The following is a 24,605-nucleotide window of genomic DNA, read 5'->3' on the forward strand; positions in this document are numbered from 1 at the left end:
AAGTGACTTGCTCAGAAGTTGCCCAGCCAGGGTTTGAATCTGATTTACCTGATCACAGAAGCACAGGCTTCCCCTAGCCTGTCTTCACGTTTGTCACGCAGTAGGTTTAGAGAAAGTACATCGAGTAATTAGTCTTCCTCTGTCGGGTTACAACAGGGAGTTATTCTTAGGTGGAAATGCTTTATTTTAAACAGCTTGGGCTCGTCCCGTTGTTGCCGATAGCCTCTTCAATCAATCTTCAGCCCATAATTTTGAGCTCTGTTTGAGATCCTCGTGTGCAATCTACTTTCAACCATGCACACACCTGGGAGAGTACTATAGATGCCGGAAACTATTAGAAAGTCAGATGGGTCACCTTCAAGGGGTAGAGGAGGACACTCGCGTGGCAGGCCCACGCCACAATCAAGCGCTTTATGGATCCGGTTCATCTAATCCTCAAAGGGATTTGCGTCACCATTTTGTTGGTGTGGAACATACGGCTCTGAAAGGTCAGGTGACTTACCCAGGGACACACAGCTCCCAAGTGGCAGGGCGGGATGGACTCCAGCCATCTTACACCGAAGATCGTGCGTTTTCCACTCCACTACCCTCTGCACGAAAATCACTGTTCTCTGTCCTTTCTCTGCTCACCGGGCCTTCTGATGGGAAAGGTGGCCCCATCAACTCTCCTCTCCTACATCTGAACTGCTTGCTCGGGCATCTCCACGAATGCAGCGACATGGCCACGTGGCAGCTCGTGATGGAGGTACGACCCCCAGCAAAGGTTCACCACGTGACATGCCTGCTGGTGGGAAAGTGCAAAGACTTGGCTTTCTGGTGGCCAACCCACAAAATGTCTCGTGGCAGATAAGGGTTTGGACGTTGGGAGATCTGGTTGCCAAACCAGACCCTTCCCCTGTAGTGGTGTGATTAAACTCTCTGAGTCTCAGCTTCCTTGGTTGTGACCGGGGAGTAGTGATGCCCACCTTGTTGGGGCGCTAGTGAGGACTAGAAGTGGGCTGAGGTAGCTGGAAGCAGCAGCGACGCTCACGCAGCAAATGCTTCATCAGGAGCCCTTGTCCTCCCCTTGCTGGTGACAGGATCCCTTCTCAATCACTTCCTACCCTCGGGAAAGCTCAAGGGGTGAGCCAGTCCCACTGCAACCAGACATCATCGGCTTGACCACGTGTGACGGTAGGAGGGGTGAGAGCAGATCAAAGATTCTGTGAAAGACCAGGACCCGTGGGCAGTGTGCCCACTGAGCGAGTGCGGGGCAAGGGCGAGGATTTGGGGCCATAAAGCGTAGGAACCCCGATTCTGCTACTTACTGACTTTGTGAGCCTGCACACATCACCTCACCCTCTTCAGCCTTTGGATTTCCTCATTTGCAAAAGGCGGAAATAACTGATTCGAGTTGGAGATCGTCTACCCCAGGGCTGGCATGTTTTCCGGCCGCTGGCACGATAGAGGGCAAATCTCTGCTGTTCACGACGTCCAGCCAAGACCCAAGAGGTAATTAAAACAAAGGGTTCCTACACAGAGCAAAACCAAGTTCCACCGAGAAGAGCGTTGTATAATTTATTTTCGAGAAGGGTTCTGTGTAATGTATTTTCGAATGTTCCCTTGATAAAAACAGAATATGTAACAAATACAAAATGCAAGAACAGAGAGCCGCCTTGGACACACAGCCCATGAGCAGCCAGGCGGTGCCGGGGTACAACCTGGGGGCTGGGGTCTCCTCCACACCCTCAGAGGGGTAGCGCCACAGTGCTCAAGGCTGGTCCTGTGTCTCGTCACGTCCCTTGTGATGCTAAGGACAGAGAACCTTCTGGAAATTCGGGAGACCAGCTTGAACTGAGTCCTTGAAAGTCGTGGATGTTGGGGGTGTTGGTGTCTTATGCACGTGCAGTTTCTATCTATGAGTCGTATGCTACAAATGTGTGTGGACGTGGGAATGTACACACACACACACACACACACACACACACACATACACACACACATACACACACACACACACACATACACACACACACACACACACAGGTGCGCAGGGGAAAAAAAATCTGTCTTCAGACTCCAGAGAGCTCCCCTTTGGATTAGTCCAGGCCCAAGGCCCAAGTGGCCTTTTTGGCATTCAGAAAGTTCTTCTTCTTTCTCCTGGGAGGAAAATGTAGTGAGATCTCTGGCTCCTTTGGATTTCTGAATATGAAGAGCTTCTCGCCTGTGTTCAACAAATCGATGGCTTCTGCCCCTACGATGGGCACAGCGGCCACTTCTCCGACGGACTCCAGGGACAGGTGTGGCCAGCTTCCTTTTCCAGGCAATGCCGCCCTCTCTCTGAGAGGGGGACATGGCTTCCGCAATATGCTAGAGAAAGAACAGATGGTCAGATGTGTTGTTTTTGGCAAGTGGCCCTCCTGAGTGTCCTGATGGAGCTCTCCCCGCCTTGGATCCTTAGGTCCTCAATCAGATGTCATTTAATTAAGTAAGTAATTTAAAAAGTTTTATTTATGTATTTGAGAGAGAGACACACACACACACATGCACAAGTGGGGTAGGGAGGGGAAGAGAGAGAGAGGGAGAGACACAATCCCAAGCAGGCTCCATGCTGCCAGTGCAGGGCCTGATGCACGAACCGTGAGATCATGACCTGAGCCAAGATCAAATCAAGGGTCGGTAACTTAACCGACTGAGCCACCCAGGCACCCCCAATCAGGGGTCATTTAAAAAATTTTTTTTAATGTTTATTTTTGAAAGAGATAGAGAGAGAGAGCAGGGGAGGGGCAGAGGGAGAGGGAGACACAGAATCCGAAGCAGGCTCCAGGCTCTGAACTGTCAGCACAGGGCCCGACACGGGGCTCAAACCATGAGATCATGACCTCAGCTGAAGTCAGACGCTTAACGGACTGAGTGCACCCCGATCAGGTGTCATTTGAATGGAAGACTTTCTCCCTGTGATCACGAGACTGCCCCTGAAATTAGCCGAAGCCCGCGGCAAGTGGCATGACTTACAGACGACTCTTCCTGACTCATGACTGAACTTTGCAGGAGTTTTGTGAGCCCGCTGTTATCATGTCACTAGCTTGACATCAGCCCTGGTCAGAGTAGGGATAGCACGGAAACTGGTAAATGGCACAAAGCAGAACCCCACCCTGGCTGTCTCCCCACCAGTCAATTATTCAACATTTACCAGGGCATCATGGCCCGTGAGCCTCATACCAAAAGCAAGCTGATGAGATCTGACTGCGAAACAAGAGTCAGCAGTCAGGCAGACTGTGTCTGAAACAGGAGTTACACTTTTGGGGGGAATGTCCCATAACAGGATTGCTGGAATCCTGTCCATGAGCGGTCCAGCCCCTAGATCCCTGGATAGTCTTGACAACGGCCAGAACTACCACCTAAAGGCCACAGGGTTCTCTCCGTGCCCACACAGTGCATGACGAGGCCACATCCCAGGGGGTCACCTCCTGGAAGTCACTGACAGGCTTGCCGGCCCTTCTGGGACAGATGTGACAGATGAGGCTCCCTTGCCTCCTGCCTTTGCAGCTGGTATGAATCTGAGCAAGGATTCCACCCAGCTCTGTGTGATCCAGTCTGTCCTCCTCCTGCCATGGCACCCCAGTGCCTCTGGGCAGGGCAAAGGCTGGCGGAATGAGCTGGGGCAGGGGGGGGGAAGTATTCCCCCTGATCTGTACTCACCCCACTTACATCAGTGCAGCCTGGGCGTGCCTTCACTTCCCGTCCTTATCTGGAGGAACCGATTTGCTCCTTCGTGGGGCACTTCATGTTTACCCAGCTTGCATTTGATTTTCTTGGCTTGAGCTCAAAACCCTGATCTAAGTTCTATGGGACTAAATTCTGACATCCAGACTATCAACAATTTCTCCAGGATTTTTATCATGGACAGTTCTGGAAGCTTGGCGTCGGCCCCTTTACCTCAGTCAAGAAATTACGGAAGGGACAGGACTCAGGGTACACACTTCCCTTGGACATCGACCGTTTCCAGAGCACACACTGGATATCGTCACTTTCTACCCTGTTATGAATCCACCTGACCTCACTCTTTCTCTAAAGCTTTTCTAGGAAGAAACACGGGATGTACTTGTTCAATTGGTGGGAGCAATCTAAAACCATCCTGCCCCCAACTTTCCTCTGACATCCAGGTGTGAGGAAACCACAGCTAAAAGAGAAAGGTGCTTGATGCTCTGGAAAAATCACCGGCCTGGAAGCCTAGGGGTTAGCCAGATGGTCCCAAATCCCATGGCCACTGAGTCACTAGTTAACATAACTACCGTCGTTAAAGTGCTAATAAGTGATAAGAGAACATTCTCTGACAGCTAGAGGCTTATCTTCAGCTCCTTAACTAAGCCCATTGAGTAAAAATTGTAGTCTTTAGGGAAGGAATGTGGGTAGCTTGGAGTCACCCTCCCCCGGGTTACTCGGGTGCCCCTGGCCTCCCGTCCTGCTCACAGGCGCAGCCGGGCGGACCCGCTGCCCAGCCCACCGGAGCAGGTGCCCAGTGTTACCTCTCCTTCCTCTCGCGGGCCCAGAGCATCTTTTCCAATCCTCTGCTTATCAGTTCTCCCCGTAGTCTGCTTTCCAGGGCTTGCCACCAGCCCTGGTGCTTCCTGAAGGCAAGAAAGGAATGTCTTACGTTATCTAGAAAAATAGGCTCCTCCAGTGACCCACGATCCCCAAAAGCACGATGGCACGCCATCCCTCAACGTGACCTTGAGCGGGCAGGAAGAACTCATTTTCACGGCTCTGTCTCCCTCTCAAGGCACGCTGATTGAGCACCTTCTCTGGGCAAGACACAATCTCTGTCCCCAGGAGGTTCCCGGTCCGGGGGTCAGAGCCGGGCAATGGGCGACATCAGTCAGGCAAGAGAAGGCTGCCGAGAGGTGGAGACACTTGAGAGGAGTCTGGCGTCCCCACGGAGGGAGCACACAGAGCGTTCATGGAGGTATGCGTATGGACTGCCCATCCCTGGAGGGCACGCTCCATGCGGAACGACTCTGTCTTCCTTACTCTCCCACGGCTACTAGTGCTACAACAGCGGACATGCTAGGGGCTCAGTAGTGTTTTACGAATATATTAAGAGAGCTGCAATGGCCCGGTGGAAGCTTGGAAGGAGGGCTGCCCAGGGAGCACTAGTGTCCAGCAGAGGACTGTGATTCTCTGCTGTAGAAAGGACATTGCAGTGTCACACAGGAGAGGGACAGGAGGGAGATGCTGGAGGGCCTTGGGCTCAGGTCAGTTCACTAAAGAACACTGTGGAGCTGAGAGTCCTGTCCGTGCTCCGCTCTGGCCAGGCTCTTACTCTGCTTCTGCTGGTGCACACTGCCTGGCTGGGGGTGGAGACAGACCCTCTCCCATGTGTCAGACTCGCTCTCCCGGGAGCGAACTTCTGGGCAGAGAAAATGGTCCTCTGAGGGCAGCACCCCAGAGAGCAGGTCTTTCGTACTCTCCTGGTCCTGCCCATCCCGGGACCTGGGGATTCGGCCCTACCTGGATTCTCACAGGTTCCCCTGCCACATGCCTTCTTGCTGAGATGAGTCCATCAGATTTGGTTGCTTGAAACCCAAGACCCTGAACTTGTGACCAAGTACTAGGTGCTCGGGACTCCCTTGACCTCAGAGACAGTGACAAGTGGCCTAGAGCTCCAGAACTGAGTCCAGTTGGCCACGAGGCCAGACAAAGAAATGGCATGCTCTTGTTCCACACTCATGGTGATGGCCGCTCTGGGTTCTCTTGCCTTGTCTATCAGCAATCGCTGTTCACCAGCCTCCCAAACTGAACTGGCTGAAGGTGCAGCCCAGTAGGGTGGCCACATTCAGGTTCAGGGTCACCTCCAATACCTGCCATCTGCATGTCCCTCCCTCTCTGTGCACTGAGAGAAACCACCCTGCGCAGTGCAGCTCTCTGACCACGCCCACACACAGCCCTGACCACACCCACACTCAGCACCGCCTTCACCCACTCAGCCCTGACCACACCCACTCAGGCCTGACCACGCCCACACCCACACCTGCCCTGACCACGCCCACACCTAGCCCCTAACTGTTGGGCCCCGCTGCCCTGAGGGACTCATCTGGCCCCCCGTGGACTCACACCCCTACCCCACAGCTCCTGTCCCCACAGTCCCACCCTGCCTCTCACCCAGCCCTACTCTTCGCCCTTGGCGGTGCTCCTTCCTTTTTTTGGTTGAGATGGAGAAAAAGACACTGCCCCCTTCTTCAGGAAAATAATGTACATACACGTGGGTGAGCACTTCGGCGGACTCGGGGGTCCTGGCAGAGGAGGCTGGCTTCACTGCCCGGCGTCCAACACTCTTTCCGGGTGCGGCCGCGGCTTTTCTTGCTACCTCGTCCCCCTCAAACTCTGTTCTTCGGCGGCACCGCCGGCTGCTCCCCACACCCCCTCGCTCCACAGCCCTGCTTCCTGCCTTGCCTTCTAAAGAGCCCGTGATGCCCAGATTCACACCTGGCACCTGCGCCTGAAGGGAAGCGTCTATGCGGCATTGTCCATAATTGAGCAAAACAGGAGTCCAAACCAAACCTCCTACGAAGGTGTTTCAAGAACTGTGGAAAGTACGAATTTTAAACTAATAAACAGCAGAGATCATAGCCTAAGGGATCACGATTGTACAGAAGGACGTCTGCACGCGGCCAAGAGAGAAGGCAGTAGGCCCCCCTGACTGTGCCATTCGGCTGCGAAGAGGGACGTAGGTGCCACATACTGGGGTTGCTGCACACTCAGACGTACTCCGACATGTCTCTACACACTAGCACACACACCCGTGCGCACACCAAACGCACTCCTAAAACCCTGCAAGGAAACTGCAAGAAAATGCTAATGGCCCTTTTCTCCAGGTATTAGAACCATGGGTATTTCTTTTCCTTCTTTTTCCTTTGATGCATTTATTTTTACACTTTAATGTGTGTGTGTGTGTGTGTGTGTGTGTGTGTGTGTGTGTGTGTGGCATTTACGGCTGGGGAAACACCTTAAGATTCTACTTGGAAAATAAATTGGCGATGGAAATAAAAGTCTGGACGAAATACTTAGGCCTACCATGACTTCAAAAGGATTCGCGGCCCCTGGTCTGGGTGTCCTTTGCTCTGTGAGCGATGAAGTGCGGACCGGGAAGGTGTGTGCGTGTCCCGGGCCTGCTTCCTCCCTCCATTTGTTGCCTTCGTGGCATCTCACCCCGTTTTCCAAAAGCAGCCTGGATACCGCACTCACCCCTTCCTGCCCAGGTCGGCCTGCTCCCCACCACCATCATTCTCCGCCGAGTGGTCCGGATGCTTCTGGCTGCCCGAGTCCAGCGCGGCCAGCAGCTCGGCCGGCGAGGCCGTTGGCAGAGCCACACTCAGGAGCCGGCGCAGCGTGCCCCCCGGCACCATCGCCAGCCTGGACAGGTACGACGCCAGTCTCAGCTCCTAGAAGGGTTAACAGGAAGCTTGCACCTCACCGCGCCGACCTTGACGAACAACACGTGCTAACGGATGACGGTCTTAGGACTTTTTGTCCCAGGGAGATAAATATTTTAGCAGCTCAGTCTTGAAAACACATTCCCAAATTCACAGAGCTGTCAAGAAGAATCTATTCGGTCATCAGGACACGTCCAAAACCTCCATCTATCTTCCCAGATGCTCTCAACGCCTGCTCCGCGGCCACAGCTCTGGCCTGTAGTGGGGCCAAGTGGGAATGGTCCCCAATTATGCCATGGCCCACCCCTGGATGGATGCTGCGTGAGAAGAGCCAATCTCCACGAGTCATATCCTGTCGTGCATCTTTCTTTCCAGAACCGACAAAACGCAGAGATGGAGAAGCGCTCAGTGGTCGCTGGGGGTTGGGGATGGGCGGGGGGGGGGGGGGGGAGTGGGAGGGACAAAGGCAGGTCTTTCTGCCAAGGGAATAGTTCTGTATCTTGATTGTGGTGCCGGCTACATGGATCTACATGGGATAAAATGACACAGAACTGGACACTTTGTAATTGATGTCAGTCTCCTGGTTTGATATTATATGAGTTTTGTAAGATGCAGCCATGGGGGGAAACCAGTGAAACGTGGCGGGGGGGGTACTGGAGCTCTCTATACTATCTTGGCAATTTCCTACCAATCTAAAATTGTTTCATATCTTTTTTCTAAAGCTTATCTATTTATTCTGAGAGAGAGAGAGAGAGAGAGAGAAGCCAAGAGAGATGGAGAGAGAGAATCCCAAGCAGGCTCTGTGCTGTCAGCACAGAGCCCGACTTGGGGCTCGATCTCATGAACCGCAAGATCATGATCGGAGCCAAACTCAAAAGGCAGATGCTTAGCCAACTGAGCCACCCAAGCGCCCCTAAAATTGTGTCAAAATAAAAGGTTAAAAGAGACAGAGTATGGGTTCTGCATTCTGGCAAACCCGAGCTGGCTTCCAGCCCCACTGCACAGACAGGACTATGTGTGTCCTGGAGCAATGCCTTTATTTCTCTCTGTCCTCGGAGTCCTTATTTGTGAAGTGGGGTGACAGGAACCCTTATGGCAGAGGATTCTGTGAGCACAAAATGAGCCGGCGCGTGTAGAACCAACCGTCCCACACTGGGGAGACGCAAACAGCAGCTCCAAACAACGCTGCAGTCTGGGGGACGAAAGTCTGAGGTCACTTCCACTGGGCTACAGTCAGGATGTCAACAGGGCCCCTGCTCAGGCTCTAGGGGGGCCACACGTCTTCCTGCCTCTTCCAGGTTCTAGCTGCCACCCGCCCGCCTTGGCTTACAGCCTTTCCGGCATCTTCACAGTGTGTCCCTCCAACCTCTGCTTCCGTCACTGTCACCCAGCCCTCTCTTCTCACCGTGACTGTTCCTGCCTCCCTCTTACCAGGACCCTTTCCCTCCTTCCTGCATGGATTTCTGTTGTGTATTAGAGAGTGAGCCAGCAGGGGAGGGGCAGAGAGAGAGGGAGACTCTGAATCTGAAGCAGGCTCCAGGCTCTGAGTTGTCAGCACGGCGGGGCTCGAGCTCACGAGCCGTGAGATCTAACCTGAGCTGCAGTCGGACGCTTAACCGGCTGAGCCACCCAGGCGCCCCTCGTACACCTTTCATTTATACGCCTTGATTTACTTTCCAGCTCCTGAGAGCAATGGACTTGATCTTTGTGTTGACTGCCGAAATCCCAGTGTCCAGGATAGTCCCTGGTGCTTATTAGGTGCACAGTGAATATTTATTCAGGAACAAAACCTCTTCAGAGGATGTCAGGGTCTTTGAAGTTAAGTGGACTCTAAGTCATGCCTTATGTGATGAAGAAAAAAATCCACTTTGTATACAAATGGCTGTGGTCACGCTGGAGCCGCGAGGGGGTAAGGAGTTCGGTGAGGAATGTAGGTAGGGTCCCGGCCCCTCCCACAGCACAAGGAAGCCTCCCGCCTCGCTGGGTTGGAGCCCTTCGTGTCTCAGGCGGCATCCCCTTCCCAGTTTATTCGCGAAGCAACGAGGTCGCGTCTTGCTTTAAAGGGAATGTGAAGCAGCATGAAATGGGAAGGCTAGAGCATTTAAGGAGAGTAAAACCTGATTTCATGGCCAGCTCTGCTCCTGGTGGCGCCCGCTCTGTGCAGGTCACACTTGTGCCAGACCGAGAAGAGGAGAACAGAATGTCTGGGAGCCCTTTCATTCTCGGAAAAGCACCTGACCAGGGAGGTCGCGACTACTGTCACCGCTGCTGCCACTGTGCCCGATGGGACGTCCTCGGCCTGCTGGCCCTGGGCCAGGCACCTGTCATAAATCCATTCAAGCAGTTCCCTGGGCTCCACTGTCACCACCGCCCCCCCCCCACCCGTGCTACAGGTGAGGACACGAGCACTCGGAGGAACAGGTGACATGATGCGCTGACAAGGGCTGGCCCAGAACATGGCTAATGGGTGCTCACCTGGCTGTACAGGGTCGTGAAGGTGTCAAACTCCATATTTTCCAGCAAATCTTCGAGCATGACGCTGTGGTCTCGCTCCTCCCTCCAGCTAGAGTGCAGACAAAATCTACATGAGTCCACTTTAGTTAAAATGTGACCCTCGGAGAAGATCATCTAGTTATTTAAATAACGATCACAAGGGGGGCCTGTGTGGCTCAGTCGGTTGAGCGTCCGACTTCAGTTCAGGTCATGATCTCACAGTTCGTGGGTTTGAGCCCCACATCGGGCTCTGTGCTGACAGCTCAGAGCCTGGAGCCTGCTTTGGATTCTGTGTCTGCGTCTCTCTCTGCCCCTCCCCCACTTGCATTCTCTCTCTCTCATTCTCTCTCTCTCTCTCTCTCTCTCCCTCTCAAAAATAAATAAACATTTAAAAAATCATGAATCTGATCTACATTATATATTTATAAATATCTATTAAAATAGATGGCCACAAGAGGCTAAACCTCTTCTTGCCTAGAACACTTTGCAAATAACATGTTATGGAGGCCCACCAGGACAGAGGGCTCCTCAAGGGGAGAAGTTTTGTGGGAGACTTTTCTGTGGCTCTGCTGGGCCATCTGTGGTCCTACTTGGAAAAGTCTTAAGATTAGCTGTCACGCTCAAGAAAGACCCAGATCTGGGGTCCTAGCCCACCACATTCCCTGTGTGGCCATGGACCCAGAACCGTGTTCCTAGCCTGGTCCTGGCTCTGGCCACAGAAGCTGGTGCCACCTTTTCACACGAGAGTCCCTCTCAGGCTTTCTGACTTCCACACGAGAACTGCACTTTGCTGTTGTGTGTATAGGCAAGCAAAGTCGGATAAATTAAAATAACCCAGAATCTCGCCACCCAGGGGTCACGTCCGTTACAATTTGGTCTGTTTCCTTCTAATTAATTTCTACCCTGTGCGTTTTCATAAAGGGAATCACACTATGTCTATAGTTTGCACCCTGTCTTTTCCACATCAACATTCTACTCATGGTGGAAAATGATGAGGCTGTTAAAAAGTTACGTTTCCCGAGAGTTCTTGGCAAAGGCCAATGGTCTGTTAGGGAAGAAGAATGCAAAGTGCAGCCCTAACAAAGACCGGGCTTCTGTCTGTTCCAAAGCAGGATGCAAACGGTTACGTTTACCGTGAGATCGGAGTCAGGCCTGCATTCGCTGTATTGAGCCAGTGTTTGGATAACCCGCTGTGGTTACCAACGATGCTGCCACTGGGGGAGGCTGGGGGAAGGGCACACGGCGATTCCCCGCACTATTTCTGCCCCCTTCTTGTGAGTCTATAATTATTTAAAAGTAAAAAGTTCAAAACATATGTTCAGTAAAAACTTCAATGAAACCAAGTATAAGAAGATGTCAGGGACCAAGTGAGCTAAGTTAGCAGCAGGTGTCTGAGCGCTGGAGGATGCCTGACACGGGAGCATGATAGCCCGGGGACCGCGTCCGGCGGAGCTGGGAGGCCGGGTGCCAACCAGGCCTACAGGGGACCGACGCCACACGGCGCCACAGGGCGCTGGGCTCACCTCTGCTGCTGGTGTTCCAGTAACTTCCGGCCCTTGCCCAGGGCTTGCTGCAGGACAGCAGAGACCTGCCGATCGGAATCCGCGTCCTCGGGCTCGTTCAGAAGCCCGGGCCCGTCACCGGCCCACTGCTGCTGACTGGCCAGTGCCCGCTGCAGCTGCGCGGCCTCCTGGTTCGCCAGCCTGCCCTCCAGCTTCCTCCCCAGCTCCTGGAGCTCCTGTGTGCGCACAGAGGGGTGGCGGTGAGCACAAGGCAAGTGGGCCCGGGGTTATATCCGACCTCCCGGACCCGCGTGACCTGGCCTCCCGCGCCCGTCCGGCCATGCAAACGGCACGAATCGACTTCGACGGGACCCCTCATGCCTCCCGGCCTTTGTGCACGTGGTTCCTGACACCCGTGGGGCCCTCCTCTGCTTGCCTGGCCAATTCTGGGTCTCCTTTCAAGCCCTGGCTCAGGAGCACTTCTTCAGTGAAGGGCTCCTGAGGTCCCTCGGAAGATACAGACTCCCCCTCTCCTAAGGCGCCCACTCACCTCCCCTGTGCGACGTGCCCGTCACAGACCGAGTGTCTGGAGCCTCTCACAATTCATGTGTTGAAGCCTTAATCCCCATGGGATGGTATTTGGGAGTGGGGGTTTGGGGAGGCATTTGGGTTTAGACGTCGTCTAAGGTAGGGCCCCATGATGGGATTAGTGTCCTAAGAAGTGGAAGGGAGACACCGGAGCCCCTAATCTCTGCCACGTGAGGAGTCACTGAGTCTGCCGGCCAGGAAGAAAGCCCCAAGCAGCAGGTGACCGCTGGCACCTTCATCTTGGACTTCCAGCCTCCAGAACCGTGAGAAAAGTGTCTGTTGCCTCAGCCCCCAGGCTATGGTGTGTTGTTATCGGGACCAAGATGCTGCCCCGTGTCTGCAGCTGCCTGAAGTCCCTGCACCTTTCTGTACAGTGTGAACCCCAGAGGGCAGGGCGACGTCCCCACCTCCCTGACTGCAGCGCTCAGCACCGTGTCTGGCGGCTGGCACCTGCCGCTGACATACGTGGGGCATCAGCACACATCCGTCCGCCCGGGGGCGAGGCCTGCACGGGGGCACAGCACCCCAACAGGACCCATGGCGTGCTGGGCGCCGTGCTAAGTGCTTCCAGAGATTGGTCTCACTGAGTCCTGTAACGGCCCTATAGAATGCATAGTCTTCTTGGCTTTTTTAATTGCTTAATTTACGTCCAAGTTAGCATATGGTGCGACAATGATTTTAGGAGTAGATTCCTTAATGCCCCTTACCCATTTAGCCCAGCCCCCCAGCCACAACCCCTCGGGCAACCCTCAGTTTGTTTTCCATGTTTATGAGTCTCTTCTGTTTTGTCCCCCTCCCTGTTTTTATATTATTTTTGTTTCCCTTCCCTTATGTTCATCTGTTTTGTCTCTTAAAGTCCTCATATGAGTGAAGTCATATGATTTTTGTCTTTCTCTGGCTAATTTCACTGAACATAATACCCTCTTGTTCCATCCACATAGTTGCAAATGGCAAGATTCCATTCTTTTTGATTGCCGAGTACTACTCTGTTGTATATATATTCCACATTTTCTTTATCCATTCATCCATCGATGGACATTTGGGCTCTTTCCATACTTTGGCTATTGTTGATAGTGCTGCTATAAACATGGGGGTGCATGTGCCCCTTTGAAACAGCACACCTGTATCCCGTGCATAAATGCGTAGTAGTGTAATTGCTGGGTCATAGGGTAGTTGTATTTTTAGTTTTTTTTTTCAACTTTTTTTTATTTATTTTTGGGACAGAGAGAGACAGAGCATGAACGGGGGAGGGGCAGAGAGAGAGGGAGACACAGAATCGGAAACAGGCTCCAGGCTCCGAGCCATCAGCCCAGAGCCCGACGCGGGGCTCAAACTCACGGACCGCGAGATCGTGACCTAGCTGAAGTCGGACGCCTAACCAACTGCGCCACCCAGGCGCCCCTGTATTTTTAGTTTTTTGAGGAACCTCCGTACTGTTTTCCAGAGTGGCTGCACCAGCTTGCATTCCCACCAGCAGTGCAAAAGAGAGCCTCTTTCTCCGCATCCTTGCCAACATTGGTTGTTGCCTGAGTTGTTCATGTTAGCCATTCTGACAGTGCGAGGTGGTATCTCAGTGTGGTTTTGATCTGTACTTCCCTGATGATGAGTGATGTGGAGCATTTTTTCATGTGTCAGCCATCTGGACGTCTTCCTTGGACAAGTGTCTATTCATGTCTTTTGTCCATTTCTTCACTGGACTATTTGTTTTTTGGGTGCTGAGTTTGATAAGTTCTTTATAGATTTTGGATACTAAGCCTTTATCTTAATGCCATTTGCAAATATATTCACCCATTCTGTCGGTTGCCTTTTAGTTTTGCTGATTGTTTCCTTCTCTGTGCAGAGCTTTTTATTTTGATAAGGTCCCAGTAGTTCATTTGTGCTTTTGTTTCCCTTGCCTCCGGAGACGTGTCGAGTAAGAAGTTGCTGCAGCCGAGGTCAAAGAGGCTTTTGCCTGCTTTCTCCTCGAGGATTTTGATGGCTTCCTGTCTTACATTGAGGTCTTTCATCCATTTTGAGCTTATTTTTGTGTCTGGTGTAAGAAAGTGGTCCAGGTTCATTCTTCTGCATGTTGCTGTCCAGTTTTCCCAGCACCACTTGCTGAAGAGACTGTCTTTATTCCATTGGATATTCTTTCCTGCTTTGTCAAAGATTGGCTGGCCATACGTTTGTGGGTCCATTTCTGAGTTCTCTATTCTGTTCCATTGATAGGGGGTCTGTTTTTCTGCCATAAGTAATGCATAGTCTTATTTTCCCCATTATGGACAAGGAAATTAAGGCAGACGAGTTAAAGCAAGCTTCTGTTTCATGCAGTAATTAAGTGGCAGAGACAGAATTTGAGGCCAGGCCAGGGGAATCCAGAATTTGTGTCCTTAATCATCAGCTAATCTGCCTCTCATTGGCTGAACAGAAGAAATCTGCATTCTTAGGCCACCAGAGTCGGATAATCTGGCTACAAGAGACTGTCTACAGCTCAGTGGGTAAGGGGCACAGGGGAGACTGGAAGGTCCCACGACTCGTAGAAGGCAGGCACCTTGAATCCGTTACTCAGCAGACAGGCCAGTGTTCTAAGTGGGGTTGGAGGGTAAGGCTGGGCTTTAGTCCTAAGGGGCCTCGGATGGGCTCCATGAGACAATGGTGGTCCATCATCTTCCTAAAATAAGTGTCAAAGAGTCTGCTTTCCTACTGAGGAGCCAAAGTTTGCATCTAATTTTCAAAAGGTTCTCAAAGCACCCCCCCCCCCACTTCCAGCTCAGGAATACTCAAGAACTAAGAGAGAAGAAGAAAGGGCCAGAGAGGTAAACCAAAGGCAAAGTGTGGTGAGCACTTGGGTTTTGCCTGCCAGGGCCATGGAAGACTTTGGACACTTCCGAGGAGGGTCCTCTAATGCGCATCCTTAGAGGATTTCTTAATTTCTAATTATGGCCATCCACCTTGTTGCGGCATCCCATATGGAAAGAGAAACCAGCCCAGAGCTTCCAACAGCGTTAATGAGTATCCGACAGTCTGTTGTGTCAGCACATCTGGAGCCTGGTCCCGGACCAGACTCTCGCTGAGATGCCAGCCCCGGCCAAAATTTGGGGAAGAAAGGCTCGAACCCGCACCTGCCTGTCTCTCCACCGCATGAGTAGAGCACAGAGAGCGCCACACGTGTTTTCCAAGACCGGGTGAGCCCTGGCTGGCCACAGAACGTGAATGGACTGTGTCCTAAAGGTTGTAACTGCCATTGTCCAGTTCTCCCAGAGGCCGCTCCGTCCCCCCAAACGCCTTCCGCCACCCGTCCGCCCACCTGCCACTTTGCACAAATGGAATCCAAGGCTCGGTTCTGGGGCGGTCTTCCCTCATGCCTGCTCTCCTTACTGAAGTTGAATTGCTGAGGGCAGGGAGCACAGGGCCTGGCTGGTAGAAGGAATAATGGTCAGCATCAGCGTCACTGTCTTCATTATTCATAATAGTAATAATGGCAGCAGCACGTACCCGACGCGTACATGGCCAGACTCGATTCGGTACAAGGTAGGAGGGTGCTATCACGCCATTAGAGATAAGGCGGCGGACGCACAGAGAGTATAGGAAAATCTCCTTGAAGGCACAGAGCTGCCTGGGCGCCACGCTGAGGGGTGATGTCACGTTGTTCTGACTCTGGGCCGTACCCCTCAGCTCAGTTTCTCTGGGACCCACTCCACAGGTATCTGCTGAAGGAATGGGGAGATGGATAGACAACGAGATGATAGACAGACAGACTGACAGACACGTCCAGGCCTTTTGTTGGGCACCGGAGATCAGGAGTGCATGAGACACGGCCCCCAGACTCTGGGAACTCGCAGTCCAGTGTGGGAGACAGCTGTGCGGTTATAGTGACAGGAAACAGACATCATCTGCTATCGCCGAGACTCAGGAGGGAGGACATGGGAGTGCAAAGCTGAAAGAGACCAACTCTGCCCAAGGGAATCACGGGTGGCTTCACAGAGGAGGCAACATATGGCTTGTCTCAGAAGATGGATAGGAGCTTGCAAAGGGGTGAAGAAGCCAGACAGAGGTGATTCAGAGGAATGGAGGCCTGAATGTCTCTCAAGTGTGCAGAAGCAACAGAAAGTCCAGAGGTTTGAAACGCGGGGTCCGTCCCCAAGTGGTGGAATGAGGCATTTATTTATTTATTTATTTATTTATTTATTTATTTATTTAATAACTGTTTACTTACTTATTTTGAGAGAGAAAGAGAGAGAGAGCACGAGCAGCGGAAGGGCAGAGAGAGGCGGAGTGAGAGAGAATCCCAAGCAGGCTCCACACTGTCAGCATAGAGCCCGATTCGGAGCTCAATCCCACAACCCTGGGACCATGACCTGAGCTGAAAACCAGGAGTCAGAGGCTCAACAGACTGAGCCACCCAGGCACCCTGAGGTGAGTTTTTTAAATACAGAGCTGGGGGTGGGGCTGTCAATGATCGGTTTTATGTTTCAGAGATTCCTTGGCTGCAGGGTGGAGGGGACCAGAGTGGGGGGGGTGGTGTGGAAACTGATGTGTGTACAGGAGCCGGGTTTTGCGGGAGAAGGGGTAAGCCCTACTTGCCAGCTGCTGGAGCTCGGTGAAATGATGTAACCTTCCTGAGCCTCTAGAATGGGTAGAATGGGTATAAGAGCATCATGGGGTTGGGACACCTGGGTGGCTCAGTGGGTTGAGCGTCCGACTTTGGCTCAGGTCTGCTGTCAGCACAGAGCCCGACGCGGGGCTCGGACCCACGAACCTTGAGATCATGACCTGAGCCGAAGTCCGATGCTTAACCGACTGAGCCACCCAGGTGCCCCAGGAAACATTTTTAAACAATGCATCGTGGGATTGACAGAAGGTTCAAACGCTTAACAGGATGCTTTGGACTTAACGAGAGCTCGATTAATGTGAGCGACTTCCCAGTAGTGTTATTTTTCTTTTTCATGTCTAGATTCATGCCAGCAGTGAAGCTGGGCGGCAGACGTCAGAAGTGAGGGAAAGAAAACAGTTCAGGCAGAATCCGCAGACTGGGTGATTGACGGCAAGAGGGCAGTAAGCCAGAGCATGAACAGAGGAAGACACCGGCTTCAGACTTGGAAGAAGGGAAACACAGCAATTTAAGCTACGGTGTGAACTCGGTGGGTACAGTCAGTCCGGGGTCCCATGATCTGTGCCGAGGAAGTCCGTCCTATGCAGACTTGCCCGTTGCACCGCTTGTGATTCAATTATGCCTCGTACATAAGTCTAAATCTTCCATCCAAGGAGGTGCACCTGATACACGATACACTTTTCTTAGGACTCATTTCTTTCACAGCATTTCATGCCATGCTTTTTTTTAAGTCCCCTGAGGGTTTAACAGCTTAGAAGCCCATTCACTAGGGAAAGCGGTTTTGACAGAATGATCCACTGTGGAATGAAAGTCTAATATCTGGAGCCAAACAACAGGTTTGTCTTCCCTCCAAACGCAAATCGAGAAAACGCTGGCATCACATCCATTGCCTTACCACCAACTTCATAATTACATCATCTGACTCAGGACCCGTGGTTCCAATTCGGGATACCCAACTCTTGCAAACACGTTCAAGAATAAGGAAGCTTTGATGCTTACCCCCAAAGGCTGTGAGATAAACAGAAAATGTAAGCGTCACATCCAACCCAATGACTACAGAAATCAGGGTGGTCTCAAATAAAAAGAGCCACCGAGCATCTCAGGGCTGAGTTGACGGGCTGCCCAGGGCACCCAGAAGGAGCAGACACAATATGAACCTAACACCAGAGGCTCTTCATATCTACTCTGCCCCTAATCGATAGAAGACCTTGACCTGCCCCTCCTCCGAAGGCTTCGCATCCTTCACCTATAATTCAGGGCCATGCCCATCACCCCTCAGCCATACTTGCTGTGGATTTTGGGTAAATACCCTGTGCAGATTCCCTCCTGTCACTAATTTGCCAAGAAGTTTTTGTCTGTTACGCTGAGATGATCGTGCGAGTTTTTTCTTTTCTCCTTTAATCTGCTAATCTGGCAAACTTTGTAAATGGAGATTTTAAGGTTACACCGACCTTCTATTCCTGGGAAAAACTGAACCTGGCCATGCTGTACTCATTATTTCATGGCTGGCTGGCCTATGTTAATTTTTGTTTACAAACTGTACATCCAAGTTTGCAAGGAAGGGTGAAGGGTTCGTTGTTCTCATACTACCCATGTCTGGTTTCGGTGTAAAGGTTGTCTGAGCCTCACAAAATGAGGAATAGTCCCTATTTTTCTAACATCAGGAATATTGTGTAGATGAGGTGGAAAAATTTGTTGGAGCTCACCTATAAAACTATCGGGGTAGGTGTATTTTTGTGTGTCTTAGAAGACTTATTAATTACTGAATCAATTTCTTTCATGGCAATAGGATTATAAATAGACGACTTGTACTTGAGTCAATTTTGATGATTTACATTTTTCTAGAAATTCTTCCATTTTATTTCAGTTTGCAAGTCTATCTACATTAAATCGTTGGTAGAGTTTTGTTTTTAAAAACTCTACTTCATCTATAGTTATGTTGCTTTTTATTACTTACTTGTCCCAGGGGTGCCTGGGTGGCTCAGGCGGTTGAGCATCCCGACTTCGGCTCAGGTCATGATCCTGTGGTTTGTGAGTTCGAGCCCTGCATCGGGCTCTGTGCTGACAGCTCAGAGTCTGGAGCCTGCTTTGGATTCTGTGTCTCCCTCTCTCTGACCCTCCCCACTTACACTCTGTTTTTCTCTCTCTCTCTCTCTCTCTCTCTCTCAAAAATAAATAAACATTTAAAAATAAATTAAATACATACATACAATATTATTTACTCATCCCTTACCTCTTTTTTAAATGGTCACTTGTGTCAGAGCTTTGTATATTTTATTAGACTTTTTTTTTTCCCCAGAAAATTCACCTCTTCTCTTTATTGATCTTTTCTATCATAGTTTTGTTTGGTTGGATTTTGGCAGTTTTTAAAATTTTATTAATGCAACCTTCCTTCCTTCTTTCTACAGATTAATTTGTCACTGTTACCCTCTAGCTTTTTATATGATTGTAATTGTGAGCTTTTCTTCTCTAGTATAAGTTTAGAGCATTCATTTCTCTTAGAGCTGAAAAGCTGCGTTAGCCAAATCCCACAAATTTTGATCTGTTTTATTTACATTATTACATTATTTTTCTGTTCTACAGTTTTAGAAGTTTCCATTATGATTTCTTTGACCAATGACTTATTCAGAGGTAAGTTTTAAAACTTCCAAAGTATGGGCTTGGAGTAATGACCTTTTCTTAAGTGGATTTAAACCTAATTGGTCTTTTTTTTCAAAAAGGTGGTCAAAATGATATTATATAGTCGTTTCCTTAACTGTTCCAACGTGTGCTGCAGAAGAAGATGTGTTTGTTAATTGCCAGCTGTAAGATTCTGTAGGTGCACATTAAATACAGGCTGATGAATGGGTTATTCAGTTCATTGGTATCTTTCCTTATGTCTCGTCTGATCGCCCACATAAAGAGGGGGGTGTGCAGAAACCCCTCACTATCATGAACGACTCATCAACGGTCTATCAAGTTTTCTTTTCATTATCTTGGGTCTTCTATCACATATACGCAACTGGAGACTTGCTTTGCTCTCCAGGTGAATGAAACTTTAAAATCATTTTGGTAGCACCTTTGATTTTGAAGACAATGTCATAAATCGTGATTTTATAGTCTAGGCTGCTAATCCGAGCATCCGACGTCTTTAGGGATTTTAATCTGTTGGGTTTTGTTTCTCCGACACATACATCATCTTGTCTCGCTTACGTGTTTGGGGACTCCGGAATTCAATTGAGAATACTTATTTGGCTGAAATTTATCTGTGAAAATCCCGAGTTGCCCAGATTGAGGCTATTTTTCTCTGGCGAGGATGTGCCGTGGCTTTGGCCATGCACCAGAGGCGTCATTCAACCTACAACCATTTTATTTTATTCTATTTTTTTTATATGAAATTTATTGTCAAATTGGTTTCCATACAGCCAGGGCTCCTCCCAACAGGTGCCCTCCTCCATGCCCAGCACCCACTTTCCCCTCTCTCCCCCCCCCCAACCCTCAGTTTGTTCTGTTTTTAAGAGTCTCTTATGGTTTGGCTCCCTCCCTCTCTTTTTTATCCCCCTTCCCCTCCTCCATGGTCTTCTGTTAAGTTTCTCAGGATCCACATAAGAGTGAAAACGTATGGTATCTGTCTTTCTCTGTATGGCTTATTTCACTTAGCATAACACTCTCCAGTTCCATCCATGTTGCTACAAAAGGCCGTATTTCATTCTTTCTCATTGCCATGTAGTATTCCATTGTATATATAAACCACTTTAATTTAATGTATCAGCTTAGAGATTTCCTAACTGGAGGGCTAAAGTATTTTTGGATTCCTTCCTCACAGCAGCAAGAGCCTTTGACTACAAATTCACGGGGAGACTCCCCTCCACCCCACCTCACCCCCACCCCCGGAGCAGGGCTGGGGAAGGGAGGGAAGGACAGGTTTCCCTGGTAACACCTTTGACAGCAGGTGACTTTCTCTTCCCACCCCCTCACTGGGTGTCCTACCTCCTCGAACACCCCCAGCCTCATCTCCTGTCTCCCCGAAATGAACCCCAAATCCCTGGGTTGTAGGTTTCAGTCTTTTTCCCTGGATCTGAGCCTCTGGATTTGCCTTCCCCAGGATATCCTTGGCCTTTGGGAATTTTCCACATTCTCTTGTGAACTCACTAAGAAGTATGCTCATTTTTACTTATTTAGCATCCAGATGTTTTGTGCTGGAATGCCAACGTTTCCACATCTTTCTATCCCTAACAGAAATAAACGTCATAATTGTGGTCACAGTGCAGGACGCATGATGTTTATGGGAAAAGTAGTTCTGGACTCTTCAGAATCTAATGTTATTTATGACTTTTAACCCCCACCGGCAAGATCAAGGTGGACAGTCCATGAACGTGACCTAGAGAGTTTAAGTCAGAAACAGACTGCATTCCGCTCCCGGCATTTCTTTATTAGCCGCGTGGACTTCACAAAGAACTTGACATGCCACCTGCCGGGATCTCAATTTCTCTACCCGAGAACTGAACAGCAGTACCTACTTCACAGCACAGTGCTATAACTAAGCGGTATAATGTGTGACAGGGAGCAGAAAGGTCCAGCAGTAAGACCGCAGCTTATACTCAATCGCGCTTAACGGGTCATTTTTAGATGCATGCTTACGAATTATTAACGCTCAAATGAGAGTATGCCCATTCACAGCTTGTTAGTGCTTTTGCTTGGATATACTCAATAAGCCTGAATTCCTTTTCCTCTCTATAGGTAGGATAATAGCATACGAAATTCTAAAAAACTCTCCTAAAGGATCTAAGGTTAGTCCTCAGTTACTTCCATGGCTTTTGTTTTATGAATACACCCCTCGCACCTTGAAAAAAATGCGGCGTGCGGGAATAACCGTACAAATGTGATCATAAACGTAAACAACAGTGCAGTATTTTCATTGCATCTAGGGCGCCGTTAATTGAAAGCCACACTGTTATTTTTCACAGCTCTGTGATGGAGCTCCTGATGCCGCTGTGGATGTGGGAGACGCATCCTGGTTTCAGAGGTGTTAAAAATGTTATAATTCAAAAGGTTACTTCTCAGAGGCAAGGCAATCGAGCAGCCTCGGGGTTGTAAGTTCCCTCACTTAGTCCTCACTGCGACCCTGAAGCATACACAGGGCAGGCGACCACCCACTTGCCGGTGGGGGGGGGGAGGGGGAGCTAGAGGAGCCCACTCCGATCGTCCCCTCTTCCTTCCCAAGCCCCCGCGCTCACCGGGCTGTGCGACCCCAGGATCTGCTCGCAGGCCAACTTCGTCAGGGTCTCCGACTCGCTCAGCTCCTCCAAGAGCAGGTCCTGGACGCTCAGGAGGGCGGTGTAAGCCCACAGGGTCTTAGCTATCCTGGCGGCCTTCTGGAACTGCAGGGAGGCGAGGGACTCCGCGAAGCGTGCCTCCTGGGCCTCCAGATGCTGCACGCGTTCCCGGAGCAGCTCCCCGCGGACCTGGGGACGGCAGGCCACAAGCCACACAGGTGAGTGGCGGGGGGTGTGGAGAGAGGACTTCCAGACAGCACCCCGCTAGCCTGAGCTCAAGCACCCATTCACTGGGGGTGGGGGTGGAGGGGCTCGGGAAGGGCCTCCACGACTTGCAAAGAAGCAAGCACTGGGAGGTGCAGCGTGCAATTTAGGACCACGGGGCGTCTCTGTTTGCAAACACTCGCCTCGCTGGGGCTTCTGGAGTCTGGCCGTTCCCTCCACATTTATCACTCTGGAAGGTACAGGGAATTACGTGGCTACCCAGCGTGAAATCCCATCCAGAGGATGAAAGTTTAAACTTTGGAACAGGCTCTGAGCCCCTTCCCACCCCGCTCCCAGCAGAGGTACGCCTGCAAAGTCTCATCTGTTCCTCTGCTCCCCCCACCGCACCCCTGGGACTCCACCCTTCCTGGGTGCCTGGGGGCTCCCCGCGGGACTGAAATGCCCGGCATCCTCGTCTTCCTGAAGATCCTCTATTTGTCCTTCCATCCCTGGTTCCAACCACTGTGTTAGAAATGTGTCCTCACCGAGCACATGCTTGTCACTCTCGTCTCTGCCTTTCCTCCTCCTGCTGGCCCTCACCGCACCATTGACCCAGTGGGGACCCGAGCCCCTCGGGGGGAGGACCCAGGACCTGAGGGGCTCCAGAAACCCCAGACAAGGGAATGCATCCACTCCCCTGGGTCCCACAACCAAGCAATTCATTCTGACATCAGTGTGTCTTCTCTATGTCCCCACTGCCTCTCCTACTTTCTCCAGAAAAGATGCCACATGAACAAGGGGGCCTGATGCTTCTCACACGTGGTCCCCCGCGCCCCTGATGGCAGCTCCCTTTAATGTGCACCCCCCCCCCACAGGGACGCCACAAGCCAAAAAGCGGCCTGCTTGAACACGTGTCTTGGTGAAGTCTTTCCTTTAATCTTTAAACGCGTGTGGAATTTCGGGGCGCCTGGGGTGGCTCAGTCGGTTAAGCGTCCGACTCTTGGTTTTGGCGCAGGTCATGATCTCACGGTTAATAAGTTTGAGCCCCAGGGGTGCCTGGGTGGCTCAGTCGGTTAAGCGGGTGACTTCGGCTCAGGTCATGATCTCGCAGTCTGTGAGTTCGAGCCCCGCGTCGGGCTCTGTGCTGACAGCTCGGAGCCTGGAGCCTGTTTCGGATTCTGTGTCTCCCTCTCTCTCTGACCCTCCCCCGTTCATGCTCTGTCTCTCCCTGTCTCAAAAATAAATAAAACGTTAAGAAACAAATTAAAAAAAATAAATAAATAAGTTTGAGCCCCGCGTCGGGCCCTGCGCAGACAGCACAGAGCCTGCTTGGGAACCTCTCTCCCCCCCTCTGTCTCTGCTCCTCTCCCACTTGCCCACACACACACACTCTCTCTCAAAATAAATACATAAACCTTAAAAAGTTACTTAAAAAAAAAAAAAAGCGCGTGTGGAATTTCATTTGCAAAACCAAAGGTAAAAGTAACCCATACGGACGGGGTATCACACAGCGTTAAAAGGAAAGGAAATTCTGACACAGGCTGCAATTTGGAGGACGGCGTGCTCCGTGAAATAGGCCAGTTACAAAAGGACAGACACTGTAGGATTCCTAGAGCAGTCAAGTCCATAGACACAGAAAGCAGATGATGTGTGCCAGGGGCTGGGGGCAGCAGACAGGGGGAGTTGGTGTTTCGTGGGGACAGAGGTTCAGTTTGGGAAGACGGGTGGTGGGGACGCTTTGCACAACAGCGTGAACGTACTTCATGGCACTGGCCTGGATGAGCAGAAGCGGTTAAGACGGTAAGTCTCACACCATCTATATTTTACCACAATGAGAGATATTGAAAAACTTTGTGGAATTCTGTTTTCTGCCATGTCACCGATTTTTTAAAAATTTTTCATGCTTATTTTATTTTTGAGAGAAAGAGACAGAGCGCAAGTGGGGGAGGGGCAGAGAGAGAGGGAGACCCAGAATCCGAAGCAGGCTCCAGGCTTCGAGCTGTCAGCACAGAGCCCGACGCGGGGCTCGAACCCACGGACGGCGAGATCATGACCCGAGCTGAAGTCGGTCGCTTAACCGATTGAGCCACCCGGGCGCCCCTTCATGTAACCTATTTTTAATATTCATCTGTTTATGTTCGGAGAGGCCTCGGGTGGCTGACACAGGGAAGAATACTTATGTGATGTGGGGGCCGGCGGAGGATGCCGACCCCGGATCTCCCGTGGCTGCACAGCCCTACCATGTCCATCCATGTGTCCCTCGGAAGCAGACAAGGCCCAGTTTGAAAAGCGCAGATTTCACCTCTACAACCTGACCTTCGGGAAGAAGTCTGATGGGGGTGAAGAGGGAAGAAGTCCCCCAAAGGAACAAACAGACAGCTTGCCGGCTGGGGAAGAAACTTCTGTCTGGGGGGCCCTACAAATGCTTCTGGGAGAGGCAGGGCCTCTGACCAGCCTCAGAGAACGGAGAGGAGCCACCAACGGAAGGCAGGGTCTGCAAAGATACACAGTATAGGCACCTGCATATCTGGTTCACGGCAACGCCCACAAACATCGGGGG

The 24,605-nt window shown here is 51.1% G+C and overlaps 1 protein-coding gene across 5 annotated transcripts in view; it reads right to left on the reverse strand.

Moving 5' to 3' along the window:
• Window positions 1-1,531: 1,531 nt before the first annotated feature.
• Window positions 1,532-24,605, reverse strand: part of EVC2 (EvC ciliary complex subunit 2) — a 131,927-nt gene continuing 108,853 nt past the window's right edge. For 3 of the 5 annotated variants that reach the window (XM_086705475.1, XM_086705476.1, XM_086705474.1), the window contains 5 exons: window positions 21,803-22,030; window positions 11,429-11,643; window positions 9,888-9,975; window positions 4,509-4,610; window positions 1,532-2,349 (listed from right to left, as the gene is read on the reverse strand). In XM_086705475.1, the coding sequence (XP_086561601.1) occupies window positions 1,558-2,349; window positions 4,509-4,610; window positions 9,888-9,975; window positions 11,429-11,643; window positions 21,803-22,030 (1,425 nt within the window). In that variant the 3' untranslated portion in view covers window positions 1,532-1,557. Of the gene's footprint in view, window positions 2,350-4,508; window positions 4,611-7,224; window positions 7,422-9,887; window positions 9,976-11,428; window positions 11,644-21,802; window positions 22,031-24,605 lie in introns of all 5 variants that reach the window. The other 2 variants (XM_086705477.1, XM_086705478.1) reach the window with 2 other exon arrangements.

The sequence above is a fragment of the Puma concolor genome, chromosome B1, assembly GCF_028749965.1.
Source record: "Puma concolor isolate L17-30 chromosome B1, mPumCon1.1.hap2, whole genome shotgun sequence".
In the NCBI taxonomy this organism is placed as follows: Eukaryota; Metazoa; Chordata; class Mammalia; order Carnivora; family Felidae; genus Puma; species Puma concolor.